The sequence below is a fragment of the Canis lupus genome, chromosome 12 (assembly GCF_048164855.1).
Source record: "Canis lupus baileyi chromosome 12, mCanLup2.hap1, whole genome shotgun sequence".
NCBI lineage: Eukaryota > Metazoa > Chordata > Mammalia > Carnivora > Canidae > Canis > Canis lupus.
In genome coordinates this window covers 62,913,145-62,929,059 of record NC_132849.1, presented here as the reverse complement: position 1 = coordinate 62,929,059, position 15,915 = coordinate 62,913,145, and the positions used below count along the sequence as shown (strand labels likewise).

At 49.0% G+C, this 15,915-nt stretch overlaps 1 protein-coding gene across 17 annotated transcripts in view; it reads left to right on the top strand.

Annotated features, from left to right (window-relative positions):
• Window positions 1-15,564, top strand: part of DCDC2C (doublecortin domain containing 2C) — a 93,961-nt gene extending 78,397 nt beyond the window's left edge. For 8 of the 17 annotated variants that reach the window (XR_012004921.1, XR_012004918.1, XR_012004917.1 and 5 more), the window contains 3 exons: window positions 8,578-8,625; window positions 12,109-12,500; window positions 15,311-15,564. Coding sequence is in view for 6 of the 17 variants with exons in the window: in XM_072771218.1 (XP_072627319.1) it covers window positions 8,578-8,625; window positions 15,311-15,366 (104 nt within the window). In the remaining 11 variants the exon portion in view is untranslated. Of the gene's footprint in view, window positions 1-8,577; window positions 8,626-12,108; window positions 12,501-15,310 lie in introns of those variants that run through there. The other 9 variants (XM_072771221.1, XM_072771218.1, XM_072771219.1 and 6 more) reach the window with 3 other exon arrangements.
• Window positions 15,565-15,915: the final 351 nt, after the last annotated feature.

Below are 15,915 nucleotides of genomic sequence, written 5' to 3'. Positions count from 1 at the left end.
CTCATGGGGAGGAGGTGCGCCCAAACTCCCTGGCCCCTGGGCGGGCTGTCACCTGTACGTCTCACTGACCACCAGGAGAGCCTGGAGCATGTGTGGGTGAGGAGCACCAGGTCCCTGTCGGGCGGAGCCACCATGGAGCAGAGGGACGGCATCTTCGGGCCAGCAAGGCCGGGCTAGAGGACAGTCGCTGCTTTTCAGGCTCCAAGACGGTAGTGAGGTTCTCTGTGCTGTGGCTGAGTCTTTACACTATTTCCCATCTGTGGGCTGGGGGTGGGCACCGGCTGGCTCGGGACCCATCCCGCCTTATCATGTTGGGGGCTTCAAGTTTTAAAGTTTCATTTTAACTGCTTGCATCTCCATGATGGAAATCTTTCAACAACTATTTCTATTGGGTGTTGGGGAAAGAGAGTCTCCAGCGAATGTCGGGGAAATGCCCACCTCTTGATTTTTGACGCTTCCCGGCAACTTGGGAAAATCATCACTCGGTAGGATAATCCTCAATCCTTATCCCCGTAGGATAATCCAATCCGCCAACAAGATGATCAGAGGATTGTTTTGTCTTGTTTGGAAGAAAAGAGGTGTGCGAAGCACGTCCCCAGGTGGTACAACTGGGAGGTGGGGTGTGCCCGGCGTGGGGCCCACACGAGGGCCCCTGATGGCCACCTGGTGACCACAAGGGAGCGAGCCCGCTGGGCAGGCTGGTATGTGGGCCCCCAGCACCTATGCAGTTGTAGCTGAACGGGTCCCAACCACGGCGTCTTTATTTGTTCTTTGATTTTTAACAAAGGGTGCTCTTCAGGTGACGGGTCACGCCAGAGAAATCCCAGTGGCCAAGCCTAAGCGTCTCCCCCCGCCAGCCGTGCCCGGGCCGCTCCCTGCGCTCGAGGCCTGGAACACTTAAAAAATCATCCCATGGAACGCTAGGGGCTTCCATGGAGTGTTAAGTGCAGGACACGTATGCTGAACCATTTGCTTTAAGGGCACTTGTAAAATACGCACAGATTCCAGGACACCTCCGTAGACATTTCCTTTTGGTTTTATTTTCCTTTCAACGACCTTGCCAGGTGACCATCCTCCTTTCTCAGAGGAGAGTGGAATGACGACCTGCCTTGTCCTTGGTGACACAGGTGACAGAAGAAACAGCAGAAATTCAAGCAAATCCACTCCCCCCTCCCCACTCCGTCGTTGGTGAGGCGCTGCCCCGAGGGCCTGGGGGCACCCCCCTGAGCCTGGTCCAACCAGCCCCTGCCGGATGGAGGGTTTGCCCCTCATTCCAGCACCGTGTTGCCCCATGAGGTGGCTGTGGGTGACTGTGACCTGTCCAGTCTGTTTCCAAGCGCCTGGTTCCCTGTGGGCTTGACTGCATAGAGCTGTGGTTCAGTCACAGCCTTCAAGGTCGCAGGCCCTTTTCCACTCAAGTGCTGTCCACGGGGCTGTTGGGGTTAGCCCGCCAGTCAGGGGCCACTGGAGATTGTGGCCTGGAGCAAGGATTTATTTGGGAAAAGGTAATGAGCCCCTTTCACACCTCCCTTAAAAGATGTCACCTTTCCTACCAAGCGTGCACGGCTGTCAGTGGCCATCTGTCCTGCAAATGCCAAGGAAGCAGGTGCTTCCAGTCCTGGAGTCCTGGCAGCTCTAGCCCCGTTTCCAGAGAGGTGCTGTGCCTTCTGGCATTTTCTCAGTGTTTGCGGCATTTGTTTTTCTGGGGCAAGGAAGCCGTTTTAAGTCCTTGAGGGTTTTTTCTTTTTTCAAAAAAATATTTTATTTATTTATTCATGAGAGACACAGAGAGAGAGGTAGAGACACAGGCAGAGGGAGAAGCAGGCTCCCTGTGGGGAGCCTGATGTGGGACTCAATCCCAGGACCCCGGGGTCACGCCCTGAGCCGAAGGCAGATGCTCAACCACTGAGCCACCCGGGGGGCGTCCCACGTCCTCGAGGTTTAATCCAAGGCGGTGATAAGTTCATTTGTTTGTTTTCTGTTCCTCGGAGTGATGTTTGGCTGTGTCCCCTTGCTGTTAGTTTTGCTTGTTTTTGAGAACTGGGAAGTCGAGGGACATTCAAAGTGAAGGAACAAAAGAATCAGAAAAAAAAAAAAAAGACCAATATTTTTCCCGCTGTCATTTTCAGCCTTTTTACTTTGCTTCAGAGTATTCACAGTTCCAGGGACAAAGTCAAGGGACCGTGCGCGATGCCACCCTGTGCTCGGGTGCCTGGCTCGAAACCCCCCTCTGCAGCCTCAGTGCCAGGGGCCCTCACCTGTTGCTCCTCTGGACGCCGAGGGGCTCGCAGCCACCTGGCGGAGCGTGGCCAGGCCAGACTCTTCGGCTCTTCAGAGGCTTCATTAGGTGGCTCTGTTCCCCCCTTCCTATGATTTTAGCCAATCTGGAAACTTAGGACTCATTTAAAAAAAATTCTAACTTACTGATTGTCATTCAAAGAGCTGCTAACAGTTGGTGAGACTGTGGGTCCAGCAGGTGGGATGGCCTCAGAGAGAGCGGAGAACACGTACCTAGCGTCCACCTTGTCTTTTGGCTCAACGTATTTTTAGTTCAAAAGCACATCACCATTTTGCGTGCTTTTCTTTTCTTTTTTCTTTTTTTTTAAAGATTTTATTTATTCATGACAGACACACACACACACAGAGAGAGAGAGAGAGAGAGAGAGGCAGAGACCCAGGCAGAGGGAGAAGCAGGCTCCATGCAGGGAGCCCGACGCGGGACTCGATCCCGGGTCTCCAGGACCGTACCCCGGGCTGGAGGTGGCGCCATCAGGGCTGCCCATTGTGGGCTTTTCTTAAGCGTGGTCTATGTTGACCGCCTCTCTTGACCTGTGGTAACAACAGCCTGCTCCGGCAAAATGAATTATGACGGTTTATCGTTTAACTCGTTTCCTATCTTCGAGTGTGAAGGGGACTTACTTGCCTGAACCAGGCTTCTGCTCACTTCTCTGCTGTTCTTAAGGGTGTCATCCGAGCGACCCCGAGCCGAGTGATGATTGGTTGCAGGGCTGTCGGCCCTCATCCCCCTTCCCCACCCCTCAGTGGGTGCATCCTGGCTCCCTCTCTTCCTATCAGGAGGCCACAGGATAGAGCCTCTGCTCCAGGGAGCTGCTCCCAGTTCTCTACAGCATAGAGTGAGGCCAAGCTGGTGTCTCAGCTTCCCTTATGCTTGGAAGCCACCTTTGCTTGAAGAAGTGGACTATTGGTAAGTAGGTGTGGGAAGGAAGTAACTGAGCTCTAAGGCTTGTGAGGCCAGCCCTGGGTGGCAGGGGAGGGTGTTGACCACGCAGAAAACAATTCCACTGAACGTGCATCTTACCTTAGCAAAGGAGAGGGAAAAGTGAGAGAAAAGCAAATGGTCGCTGTTGGCCTGGAGTCTGGCCCTGGTTTGGGTTTCCCCGTGTACCTGCGGCGTGCCCGAGTGCTCCGTGTGGGCCCGGGTGCTTGGGCAGGAACTCGGACAGCTGGCAGTTCTTTCCTTTCCGTACCTTACAAGTGCTGTTATTTGAGAGGTTTTATTTTTTTTGGGCAAATTCGTTTAGTGTTATCCTATGATCTTTTATGTAGGTAGAAAATGATGCTTAGGACGACAACGTGGTACAAAGGGGAGTGAGCGCCGAGCATCCACAAGTAGCCCCGCAGCCTGCTGTCTCCCGCTGTGTCAGCTCAGACCAGTCCGGGGGCCCTGAGCTCACTGGTCAGAGGAGGCAGTGGCATCAGCGGCTCCCTTTCAGTTCAAGTTGGGCTGAATTGGTGAAATCTGAGTGTCGTTCAAGTCTCCCTGTTAGCTTTTCTGAGCTGGCGAGCGTGTGAGGCGCTGCCCTGTGCCTCCATGAGGCTGCCCACGCTGAGGCTGCGTGGAGGGCCTGGAGGTGACTGTGGGGACAGCTGCCCTGGGGGACGAGAGCTCAGTGGCCCCATGGGCTGTATGATGGGATTGACGTGGGGGTTGAGTTTGAATCTGATCTTTACCTTTAGACAGAACTCGATCCAAGTAATTCTAGAGAAAAGTCTTCACTATACTCTTCTCCTTAGATACTTTCCTGACCCCTAAACCTCAGTCGTTTCTGAGCATCTAAGATCTCTCCTTCCTGTGTGAGCCGGACCAACTCGGGTCCTGTACAGCACTTGATCTGCAGTCATTCTTGGGAGATGTTGCGGTTTGCTTCCAGAGCACCACGATAAAGCAAATACTCCAGGAGAGCGAACATTGCAATAAACTGAAGTCAGACGAAGCCTTTGGTCTCCTACCGTACAGAAAAGTTGCATTTATACTGTAGTCTGTTGCGTGTGTAATAGCACGCAACATCCTTGCATCTAAAAAAACAATGCACATCCTTGAGTGAAGAAATACTTTATTGTCAAAAAATACCATCCTCTGAGCTTTAGGTGAGTGGTCATCACTGCTCACACATCGCCGTAACACGATGACAATGATGAAAAAGGTTGAAATATGGCGAGAATGACCAAAATGTGACACAGAGACCCAAGCAAATGCTGTTGGGACAACAATGCTGATGGACGTGCTTGATGCAGAGTTGCCACAAGCCTTCAGTTCATAAAAGAACCCCTGTATCTGCAAAGTGCAATAAAGCAAATTGCCATAAAAGGAGGTCCGCCCACATACGAAGCCCTGCTCCAGTTTGGTAGGATCAATAACGTTAGCTCGATTAAGAGATCCTTCAAGTTCATAAAAATTGTTTCTTGGCATCTGTACAAGTTGAGTTTATATGGCTGCTTTCCTCTTCAGTGATGGGAGACTACGTGCCGTATACACGGGGAGAAGGCGCTGTTTCCCTTGCCTTTCCCGAGAGCTATGAGGTCAGGGTGTGGGCTTTCTCCTGTTTGTGGGCATCCCTCCTCCACAGTGGTCTTGGAGAGGCTGTCCTTGGATAAAATAAAACTGATAAGGGAACATCAATGTGTAATTACTTCTAAGTCGTATCAAAACGATTCGAGAATTGATAGAGAGAAGCCAAGTATTCATCAGAGGAACTGAGCATTCGGATGAACCTTGTGTGTGTGGAGGGAAGTGTGCTGGACCCAGAGCTTGGGGGCGAGTACGTGCCCTGCTCCTGGAGTCTACGGCATCCAAGCAAGTCACTGAGACTCTGAGAGTTACTTTCCTCACCTATAGAATCCATAACATATGGCCCTGTTGTAATGTTCAGTGAGGACATACATGCTGGGAACTCTACACTGTGTTCCAACACAAGGCGGTTCTGTTCTTCATTCTGCGCTTCCTTTTCGCGGAGCCCCCGAATCCTGCAGGTCTGTTTGCATGTCCCGCTGAGGCACCTGCATCTCTCGGCTGGGCCCAGGGTCCCTCTCCTGCCATGGCACACCTTCAGCAGTGTCTCCCTTTAATTTCCAGCCATCTCTGCACACCTGATTTTGACAGGTCCTCCAGGTGGCATTTTATTGTCCTTGTGTGCCGAGCGGCTATTCAGGTTGAAATGATCCAGGAAGGCATCCTCTCCTGCTTCCACTGTATAGTTTTGTTGAATTTCTTGGCCAGTCCCACAGGAATGATACCTGTAGCATAATGTGCCGTTGTCCCTTTCAAATGCAACGCATGAAGAAAAGAAGAATAAATAGCTTATATCATGATTGGAATTTAGGCTAGGAAGGGACCTTAAAGATCCAGAAGCCGGGCCCCTCATCTCCTCTGCAATTTCTCTTCCGATGAGGTTCTACTCTCACTACTATCTGGATCTTATTTTTTAGGTGTAGACAAAAGGGCAAAATTAATCAGTTTTTAATCTTTGAAAGGAAACACTGGGGCATGTTGTAGAGTGTAGACCGCGGGGTCAGGGCTGGTACCACCAGGGATGAAGTAACATAGACCTAATGTACCTCTTGGGAGGACACAGTGGGAAAGGCACTGCTCCTCTGTGTTGCCCCCTCAATCCGTGACTCCTGTCCACTCGTGAGAATAGATGAGCCACACTCAGCCTGGGGGACGCTCCACGGAACCCGACCAAGAGTCTTCAGAAGTGACCTGGCCATGGGGAGTGAGGAGAGCCTGAGGAGCTGTCACAGTTTGGAGAACGCCAGGACACACGACCAGTGGCTGCAAGGTGCTGTCTCGCATCGGATCCTAGAACAGAAGAAGGATATTAGAAACTACTGGGATCCAAATAAAGCGTGAGGTTACATGGTACCGTTTTAACGCTAATTTTAGTTTTCGTGACCGCACCACGGTTAGGTGAGAGGTTGACTCCAGACGGAGCGGGGTGAAGGGCGTGTTGGGACTCTGTCAGGATGGCAGAGGGCAGTGGACACAGGTCATCACGTTGCTTGGCAGCGACAAGGTCCAAGGTGTGGTCTCGGGGGGAGGCTGGAGAACAGGCTCGCTGGATGTGACGAGGTGTCAGAGCTGGGAGACCAGGACGGGAAGGTGTGTCGCAAGTGGCTACTGAGATCCCCGAGGGTGACCCAGGGGCTCTGGGAGGGAGGGGGTGGCCTGAGTTGGGGGGAGAGGGGCGTGGCCAAGGGGAGGGTGGGCGGCGGGTGGAGTCTGAGGACAGGAGCTGTGTGCAGAGGGGCTGGGATGTTTCAGCGGGGAGGCCTGGAGGTCCTGACCGGCGGTGAGGTGCAGGGAGGACCCGTCCCCACTTCCGAGCGTGTGAAGAACAAGCTGCCATCGCTTGGGAAGACGAGTAGGGAGGCCGTGTCCTCAGGAGGGTGCGACTTGGGGCATCTGTCCTGCAGGGCACTCGGAAGCTAGTGTACCTCTGGGCCAGCGGCCTGCATCTGGAAGTTCACCCCAAGACTGTAAAGTCAGACAAGTTCTTATTCTGTAGATTCCCACTTAAAACAGCAAGCTGGTGCATCTGTGACTTAAATTTATTTCCGTTTGGGGAGGAGGGGCTCTTCTCTTATTTTTCCGAATTTTCTACCATGAGCACATTTGAATACAAACGAACGATTAAAATAATTCTAAGAACAAAACGGTCTATCCTGGCTGCAGGCGGGCTCCTTGGGCTACCCCGTTATTCTAGGTCCCCCGTGGGGCACGACTCCTTCAAGCCACTTACCAGAGAGGCTGCGAATCCAGACTACTTTTTGGCTTGGAATTTGTAATTGCCTCTAAGGACTTGGGAAATGTCTTTGCCGATTTATTTAAAAATATTCTAAAATAAATAAATAAATAAATAAATAAATAAATAAATAAATAAAACCTTCTAGCCCGCAGAGAAATCAGACGCATTAGGTAACAGTTATGGACTACAAAAATTAATTGCTCTCTAACTCTGGGCTTCTAACTTTTTTGCCAGCGATTTATACCTTGAACCAAAACGTTGGTTTTATTTTCACCAACTTGAGCCTGACGTCTTAATCCATCAGGAGTGGCTGCCCGGTAGCCTGGCAGTCACAAAAGTCCGTGGCAGTGGACACACGGCTTCCGGGCCCCGCGTGCTGGAGACCTGACGGGTGCTCGAGCTCTCGGGGGGCAGCAGCGGGGCGTCCTGAGCCCCTCCGGCCCCCCGGTGGCCCCCAGCCCGCTGCTCTGGAATCTGTGGGTCTCCCGTTCCTTCTCATCCGCCCCAGTTTTCAGATTCCCCGGCTGCTGCTCTTGGCAGTTTAATCTCTCCCATCAAGTCTTGTGACAGCTTCTCGAGTTCCTTCCTGCAGTGGCTGGCAGCTCCCCTGGCTGCTCTGGTGCATCCTTTCCATCCCCCTTTGCCAGAGCGTCAGGCCTCCCAGCGCGGCTTCCGTCCAGCCTTTTGGCTCCTGGGTTCAAGGTCTCGGAGGTGCTTCTTAGCAAAAGTGTTCCTGTGTTACTCATGCCCGAGGCGGGGGCCCCACCGGTCCCGCAGAAGCGCGTATCTGTAACGGGCCCGTGTTTTCATGCTATGTTCCTGCGCTGGCAGGGACTCCATAAAAACCTCACAACACCTGAAGTCAAAGCGAAATTGCCAGATAAGCTGTTAAATGGGGCGGATCCGCACAAGCTGCTGCGTTACGTGCAGCGTGCCGTGTGCATTGGCGTGTTCGATCTCGCAGGCGTTGACGCGAACTCATGCGTTTCTACTTTTAGCGTTTTTTCATTTTAGACTGAATGTTCCGTTTTTATTGCTATTTACTGTTGGGCTTTTTGAAAGGCAGCTGTTGTGTAAGTTGAGCTGGTTTACATTTTCTGGGTATTCGTAGGGTACACCCGACACCTGCATTTTACGGTTTACTGGTGTAACCGGAGAGACTCTGTTACCTACTAAATCTTGTGTGGAGCAGAGGAAATGCCACCATATGCCCCTGACTTCCCTTGATGAAACTGCACGAGGAAGCAGTTTATGAAAAATGTGCTTTTCTTTAGAGGAAGAAAAAAAAGATCACAATTTTGCCAGTTGCCCTGCGATCTCAGAAACTACAATTTGCATAATGTTGGCAGGACTTTCTGTGTTATGATGCACGACTATCCTTTTACTCAAATTGGCTCTAAACTCCCTCTACGCTGGTCAACATGGTTATATCCCAGCGATTCCTTTAGATGTAGGTCTTACATCTAAATCTCATGGGATGTAAACCTTCTGGTCAGTTTATTAATATCTGGATTTTTCTCTCTTTTTTCAGCATCTCTCAAGAACCTCAGCAAGAATAAAAAAGTGGTTCCATTTCCTGGTAAGAGAGTGAATTTTCGGTGATCATTTGTGGGGCGTGTGTGACATGCACAGATGCATGCTCTGGGCTCTCTTTGTCCATTTGGGAGTTTCCCACTGAAAATGTCCCCAGGGGGTCACTCTATGCATGGCCCCAGCCCCGGCACCCAGCGGCCCTCCGTCTACTGGCAGCTTTCCACTTGTATTATGTGGCTTTGAACAGATGACTCTTTCATCACTAAGCAGTGTAAGCGACACTCTGTACGGCCCGGTTTTTTGGTCGTTGGTAAGAATGGGTTTGGACCCAACCATATGGTGGTGCTGTCTGGCAGCCCACAGTTCAGTCCAGGTGTTATGCAAATATTTTAATATTTCACTGAATACCCTTCTAATATTTTGTAAAAAAGAAAAAAAGGAGTAGAGAAAGGAAAAACCAAAGCTCCTGACACTTGTGACAAAGAGTACAGATTTCAGCAGACAGATAAGCGCACCCAGATGACACACTTTATCCCCATGAAGAGGTGCACTGGGCTGTGGGCTCAGCTCTGGTAAGAAATGTAGCACACGTGTGTGTGGCACCAGCAGCATCTCACTGGCGGCTGCACTTAAAGGCAAAGAGAGCTCAGGGAGTTTGGAAATATGTTTTTTTCTATATTAATATAATGCCTATATTATTTCATATTAATATTTAACGTGACTTTGTAATACATTTTATGGCAATCTGTTACATAAGCATGCTTTATTACCTTAATTCTATTTTTAATCTTGCATATTCTAATTTTCTTTATGTTTAGGAATGCTTTATGTGTAGGACTGGGGGATGGCCGGTTCATTCGTTATTTATTACCTTATTCTTTCATTTTTCCAACATTTTCTGAGTACCTTCCGTGGGCTGGGTTGAGCGGGGTGCTGGAGACACAAGGCGAAGTGAGGCAGCCCTGCCTGCGTGTGGGGACAGGTGGACTGTGAGCAGGGATCACACCCCCTGCAGGAGGAGCGTGCAGGGCCCCATGCTGCCGAGTGAGCCCCGGCGCTGCACGCCTCCCCGGGGTTTGCAAAGGGCTGCTGAGGCCGTGTGCCTCTCACTGCTCTGCTGTCACTGGGCACATGATCATGTGACCCTGTGGTGGCTCTTAGTCCTCCCCCTTGCTGATTACACTTGTATGTGATCACGAGTTGGTCACGATGAGTTTTTAAGGCTCATTGTCTGTTTTCATTCACTCACCACCGTAATCCTACATTTTTAAGATTCATACATTTACTCCTGGGTTTCAAGAAAGAAATGACTGGAACCCAGAGAGGGAAGGAGACTTGTCCAATATTATTCATAAAGTAGGGAGCCAGGACTCGCATGAACACAGAAGAAAGCAGTGTGGAGCCGCCGGGTCTGTGCCGGGTGCTAGCTGGGTCTGTGCTGGGTGCTGGCTGGGTATATGATGAGAACCTGTCTGGGTGTGTGCTGGGTGCTAGCCGGGTGTGTGCTGGGTTGTAGCTGGGTATGTGCCGGGTGCTGGCTGGATGTGTGCTTGATGCTGCCTGGGTGTGTGCTGGGTGCTGGCCAGGTGTGTGCTGGGCACCTGGCTGGGTGTGTGCTGGGTGCTGGCTGGGTGTGTGCTGGGTTGTAGCTGGGTATGTCCTGGGTGCTGGCTGGATGTCTGCTTGATGCTGCCTGGGTGTGTGCTGGGTGCTGGCTGGGTGTGTGCTGGGTGCTGGCTGGGCCCGTGCTGGGTACTGGCTGCTGCTGGGCGCCGAGGGGCGAGGCTGGAGGAAGCTCAGTGTTGCTGCCCGTGGGGAGCTCAGTGTGGTGGGGGCGGCGCAGATACACACAGGTGGGGGAGGTGCAGAAGCCTCGGAACATTCCGGGAGGGCGAACGGCTGCCTGCCGGGCCCAGGACAGAGGCTGTGGGGGTGTGTGCACCGTGTGACACAGGAGAGGTCCTCTCAGGTGAGCGTGGAGGTGGGTGCCGATGCCGGCGGCGGCGCTGAGTCGGCCTGAGTACCATGGCCCGGCGGCCTCCCGCGGGGACACCGAGTGGAAGGCAGGGCAGGCCCGGTGGGAGGTAGAGACGGGGACGCGGGTCACAGCGTCGGGGGCCCCGGCAGCGGGTGGGCTGGGCACAGGGACGCCGGGGCGCAGGGACCGCACAGGACGTGGTCCTTTGTCCATGGCGCCCCTGGGTGCCCTCCCCGCAGGGCATCTGGCTTGCCATCTCCCGCACACGGCGCTGGCACTGGGGCTCACCCCACACAGCAGCCTGCAGCCTGGGCCAGGGGGTCCCGGGTGGGGTGGCCTGGCTGAGGGGCCCCGGGCTCGGCCCTAGAAGGGGACTGGCCGGCCTCGCTGTGGCCTGCTGTGTCCCTCTGAGGGGCTGGGGTCATCCTGCCGCTACGCAGGGCAGGGCCGATGTGCTCGACTTATGTGAATGTGACGTTGGTGGCAGGAGGGGAAGAGTGAGAGCATTGCCTTCACCCACAGCGTCTGTAGGGGACAGGCCCTGGGGCGGGCATGGGCTGGAGGGGACAGTGTGCCCTGAGGGGACAGGCCCTGGAGGGGTGTGGGCTGCACAGGGGACGTGTGCCCTGAGGGGACAGGCCCTGGAGGGGCAGGGGCTGTGGAGAAAGGTCTTTTCGGGAAGACCTGTGGATGTGAGTAGATTGAGCAGACCTGGTGACAGGTCAATACCTGCGGCAGGGATGAGGTTGGAGTTGGGCTTCTGGACGGGGGTCTCGGTCTTGCTTCCGTAAAGGAGAGAAAGAAGCGGTTTTGGGGAGGCATCAGGCCAGCACATTATCCAAAGTTCCCGGCTTCTCTGCGGTTCTGTGAGCCTCATGGTGAAGACATCCTTCCAGGAGTAACTTCCAATGGTTCTCCTGTCAGTTTCCAGGGCCGGCCTTGCAGTCCCTGTGCCCGGTGGCCTGTGTCACCCTAGGAATAGCGGGTCTCGGCATCAACAAATGTGGTTTGGCAAGTGATAGGTTAATAAGTCCCTCATAGTCTTTCTGCTTCTTTAGGTCATTTTCTTCTGTTGGTGCCTCTTCTGGAGAAAGACAGTGGCTCTGGATTCTCCTGCACTCTGATTCTTTTTTTAAAATTTTACTAAAAGTGCCTTTTTTTTTTTTTTTTTTACCTCAGTGACCTGCAGAAGAAGCAAGGGCCTTTCCTATGGTTTTTCAGTTTTTAGACAACTAAAGGATTGTATCTATTTAATATTTGGTAACACATTATACTTGTTTCTCTTAAGCTTCTCTGATACTATTACATTCTACCTATTTTATGCTTGTTTAAGATATTTCCAAGTGGGAACAAAAGTGATAATGTATGTAAAGCACAATGTAAATGTGATGTCCTATGTGAGACTTGTTTTTGTTAATATTATCACTATCAATATGAAGTCCAAGAATAGATATAGTGGCAATGTTTGTCATTTTATGATTTATTTCACTTGGTTTAAATGGCTACTATGTTTACTGGTGATTTTGTTTTATTTTGTTTACTGAAAACAAGAAAAAGAACCATATGGCATTCTAGAGGAAAAAAACACACCTGCACTACTAGAACCCGCAGTAAAAACAGAAGACCAAAGCGAACCACCCATGGGACAAGAACCACAAGAATCATCATCAAGACAATCAGAAGAAGAATATGAGGAACAAGAATTGCTCAAGCAGCCATCCTTGGGGCAAGCATCCCAAGAACAGGTGCCCAAGGAACAAGAATCCCTGGAACAGCCATCCTTGGGACAAGAAGAGATGACCCAGGGAGAAAAAAACTAAACAACAAAAACCATGAAAACAAAATATCAGCCACGTTGTAAAGAACAACAGTCAGAAGCTAGAAAGGACCAGAAGGCAAATGAAAATAAAATTAGACATTTTTTTTCACATTATACTGAAGAGGTATGCTAGCACAATATTAAAATTGTGCATTTCATATTTTAGTGGCCAAAGTTAAAAACGACTAAGACTAAATTCATCTGGAATTCCTTCCTGTGTTCCCTGAATGTAAAGCTGGAAGGGGGTGGGGGAAGTGACTAGTGAAACGTCATGTAGATCCCCACCTGGCTCCCACCCTCATTATTTACAATATTGGTCTGTATCTGGTATTCCAGAGTGACTCATCTGCCCTGAATATGACATGTATTTACATAGTGTGATCGATCATTGATTAAAAATGAGTAAAGGTATCTTATAATTATACACATTATATGCATACACCCAAGCACATATATACATCACACGCACACATGCACTCACATATGCCTTATATGTCAGAGATTGACAGTAGAACCCATGGAAAGGTACATTTTTGGTGATTAAGAAAATACAGATTATACTCACTAAGTGTGTGAACTATGGCTGTGCCTCAGTTTACTCATCCATAAACTGGGGCTAATAATAATACCTAATTCATAGTTTGTTGGGATAACTTAAATAATGCTTATTATAAGAACAGTGCTGGACACACTGTTTAGAGGGTACTAAACTATGTTAGTAATGTTAGTTTTACTTCATTTTGGCTGTTTTTTCTTTGTTATTAAATGAGAGAAGACAAGCAGGTTATTCTACCCAAATTCTCTGCTAAGATTGTTAGTGTACTTGACTCCTACGGTTAACCGAGCTTCTTGGCTGCCAGAACAAAAATGGAAACAAGGATTTTGGGATCGTCAAGGTCTTTACCGTTGTTAGTATACAGTGTTGACTTGTCAATGGAGAAGGAAAAGCTACCATTTCATGGTAACGATGGCTTCTTGATTTCTTGTTGGACATGCCTGGAGCATTTACGACACCATAAGGAGGGAATTGTAATCACATGGAAACCACCTCCATCTTATCTGTAGGTTTTCTTGGTTAACTGATACGTTTCTGGTGGAGAGCCCACCGATTCTGATCTAACTTCATGCTTAGTGCATATTTTGGTGCTTGAAAAATAACTTTAGGATGGCATTTCCTGCTCCTTTTTGCCAGAGGCTTCTGTCCCCATGTCCTGATGTCTGGCATGGGAAGAGGATGGATTGGGAGTGAGAACTTTGGGTCTAGTCCATGTGCCACCTTTGTTGACTGTATGGTCTTGAACATTTATTTGTCCTTTCTGAGCATCAGTTGCCTTCCGTAAGATGAGAATGTTAGAACCGTGAACAAATCTAGAGATGGCAGAGGTCACAGCGGGCATGTACCGTGGTCACCATAGGGGTTTGGAGGCTGGTCCTGAGTCATGTGTAACTGTAGCTTTAGGTGGCAGGGGCAGGGCATGGACTCATGTGTTTCTTTCCTTTCTTCCTTAAAAAAAAAAAATGTTCTAAATCCATTGTAATACTCAACCTACCATAGTACAGAATTATCATATGAATCAAATAAAATTAAGCTTTCTGAAATTCATAGTACTACCCTGGTGTAATATAGGTTCATTTAATTTTAATGAATACATGAATACTGGTCTTCATGTAAAATACCACATCTGGATGATGTTCATGGGGTGGAGTTTCAGGGAGGTTTAGGTGCCAGAGGGATGGACTGCTCAACTCCTTCAGAGAGTTATTAAGTATTAAAATCAAACAAAAAAAAATGCAGACCCCAACAATGCAATGGTGTCTTAGCACATTTGAAGAATGGGGCTGAGGTTGGAGGGGAGAAGATGGACAAAGGGTCATCTTTATTTTGTTTTTAACTCTAGTGTCATTAGCCTACAGTGTTATATTCGTTTCAGGTATACAATACAGTGATTCAACACTTCCCCCCGACACCCGGGGCTGATAAGTGTCCTCCTTCATCTCCATCACCTATTTCATCCATACCCCCACCCGCCTCCCCTCTGGTGACCGTCCATGTGTTCTCTATATTTAAGAGTCTGTTTTTTGGATTGTCTCTTTTTTCCTTGTCTGTTCATTTGTTTCTGAAATTCCACATATGAGCAAAATCTTATGGTATTTGTATTTCTCTGGCTTATTTCACTCAGCATAATACCCTTTTGTTCCAAGTGGCAAGATTTCATTTTTTTTTTTTATGGCTGGATAATATTCCCTTGTGTATATACAAACCCCCTCTTCTTTATCCATTTATCTATTGAAGGACACTTGGGCTGCTTCCACGTCTTGGCTATTGTAGACAATGCTGCTATAAACATAGGGATTAAATTAGTGTTTTTGTATTCTTTGGGTAAACACCTACTAGTAGCAATCGTTACTACTGTGTTGTAGGGTAGCTCTATTTTTAACTTTTCGGGGAGCCTCCTGCTGTTTTCCACAGTGGCTGCCCCAGTTTGCATTCCCCACCAACAGTGTAAGAGGGTTCTTTTTCTTCCACGTCCTCGCCAACACATGTTGTCCCTTGTGTTTTTGATTTTAGCCATTCTGACAGGTGTGAGGTGATGTGTTGTGGTGGTTTTGGTTAGCATTTCAGGAAAGGGCTTCTTTAGATCAACCACTGAACTAATGAGATAGCAGAGGACTACTGAAATAATTTCAAAATAGGTTTTCAGGGGTGTTTCTGTATCGGTACCTGCCTGGAAGCCAAGTGCTGTTTGGATGCCCTGTGATTAGCTTTCATGCCATATTGTAGATTCTCAACATGCTACAGGCTGCTGTCTAGAAAAACACCCAGAATCTAGACTCTAACAGGAATATCAGCTCTTGGGATCTGGGAATAAAATGTGACCAGATAACAGGTTTGGGAAGTTCCATTTTAACCTGCTTTTAAAAAATGTGTTTCAGATGGCCTGGGAGTGGATACCAATAAACTAAAAAAAATCACCTTTATATCTACTTGACATCAGTTTTTCTTCAATCATCGTGCTTCCATCTCACATATGGACATTTTAACAGCGAGAAAATCACATCTGGATTGAAATAAGCCCATACACTCTGTCTTCTCAAAAGCTAAAGAGGAAGATTTTCCAATGGATTCCATAGTGTTCTAATCTTTTCTTGGTGGTATTTCTTTTTAGTAAACATTTAAAAGCATGAAATGTGGTTCTTTATAATTAAACCTCATAAAAATCATTCAAAAAACAGAGGAATTTGGAATAAACTGCACATATTCCCCTCATTTATTTTTTTGGAATGTGTATTGGAAGGTATTATTGCATTTTTATTAAAAAAATTTTTTTTAGAGAGGGTAGGAGGAGCAGAGGGGGAGGAGAGAGAGAGAATATTAAGTAGGCTTCACACCTAGTGTAGAACCCCACATGGAGCTCGATCTCATGATCCTGAGATCACCACCTGAGCTGAAATCAGGAATCAGACACTTAACCTACTGAGCCACCCACATGCCCCTATTGTTGAATTTTTTTATACAGCTTAGAAGTTTTCGCAGTTAT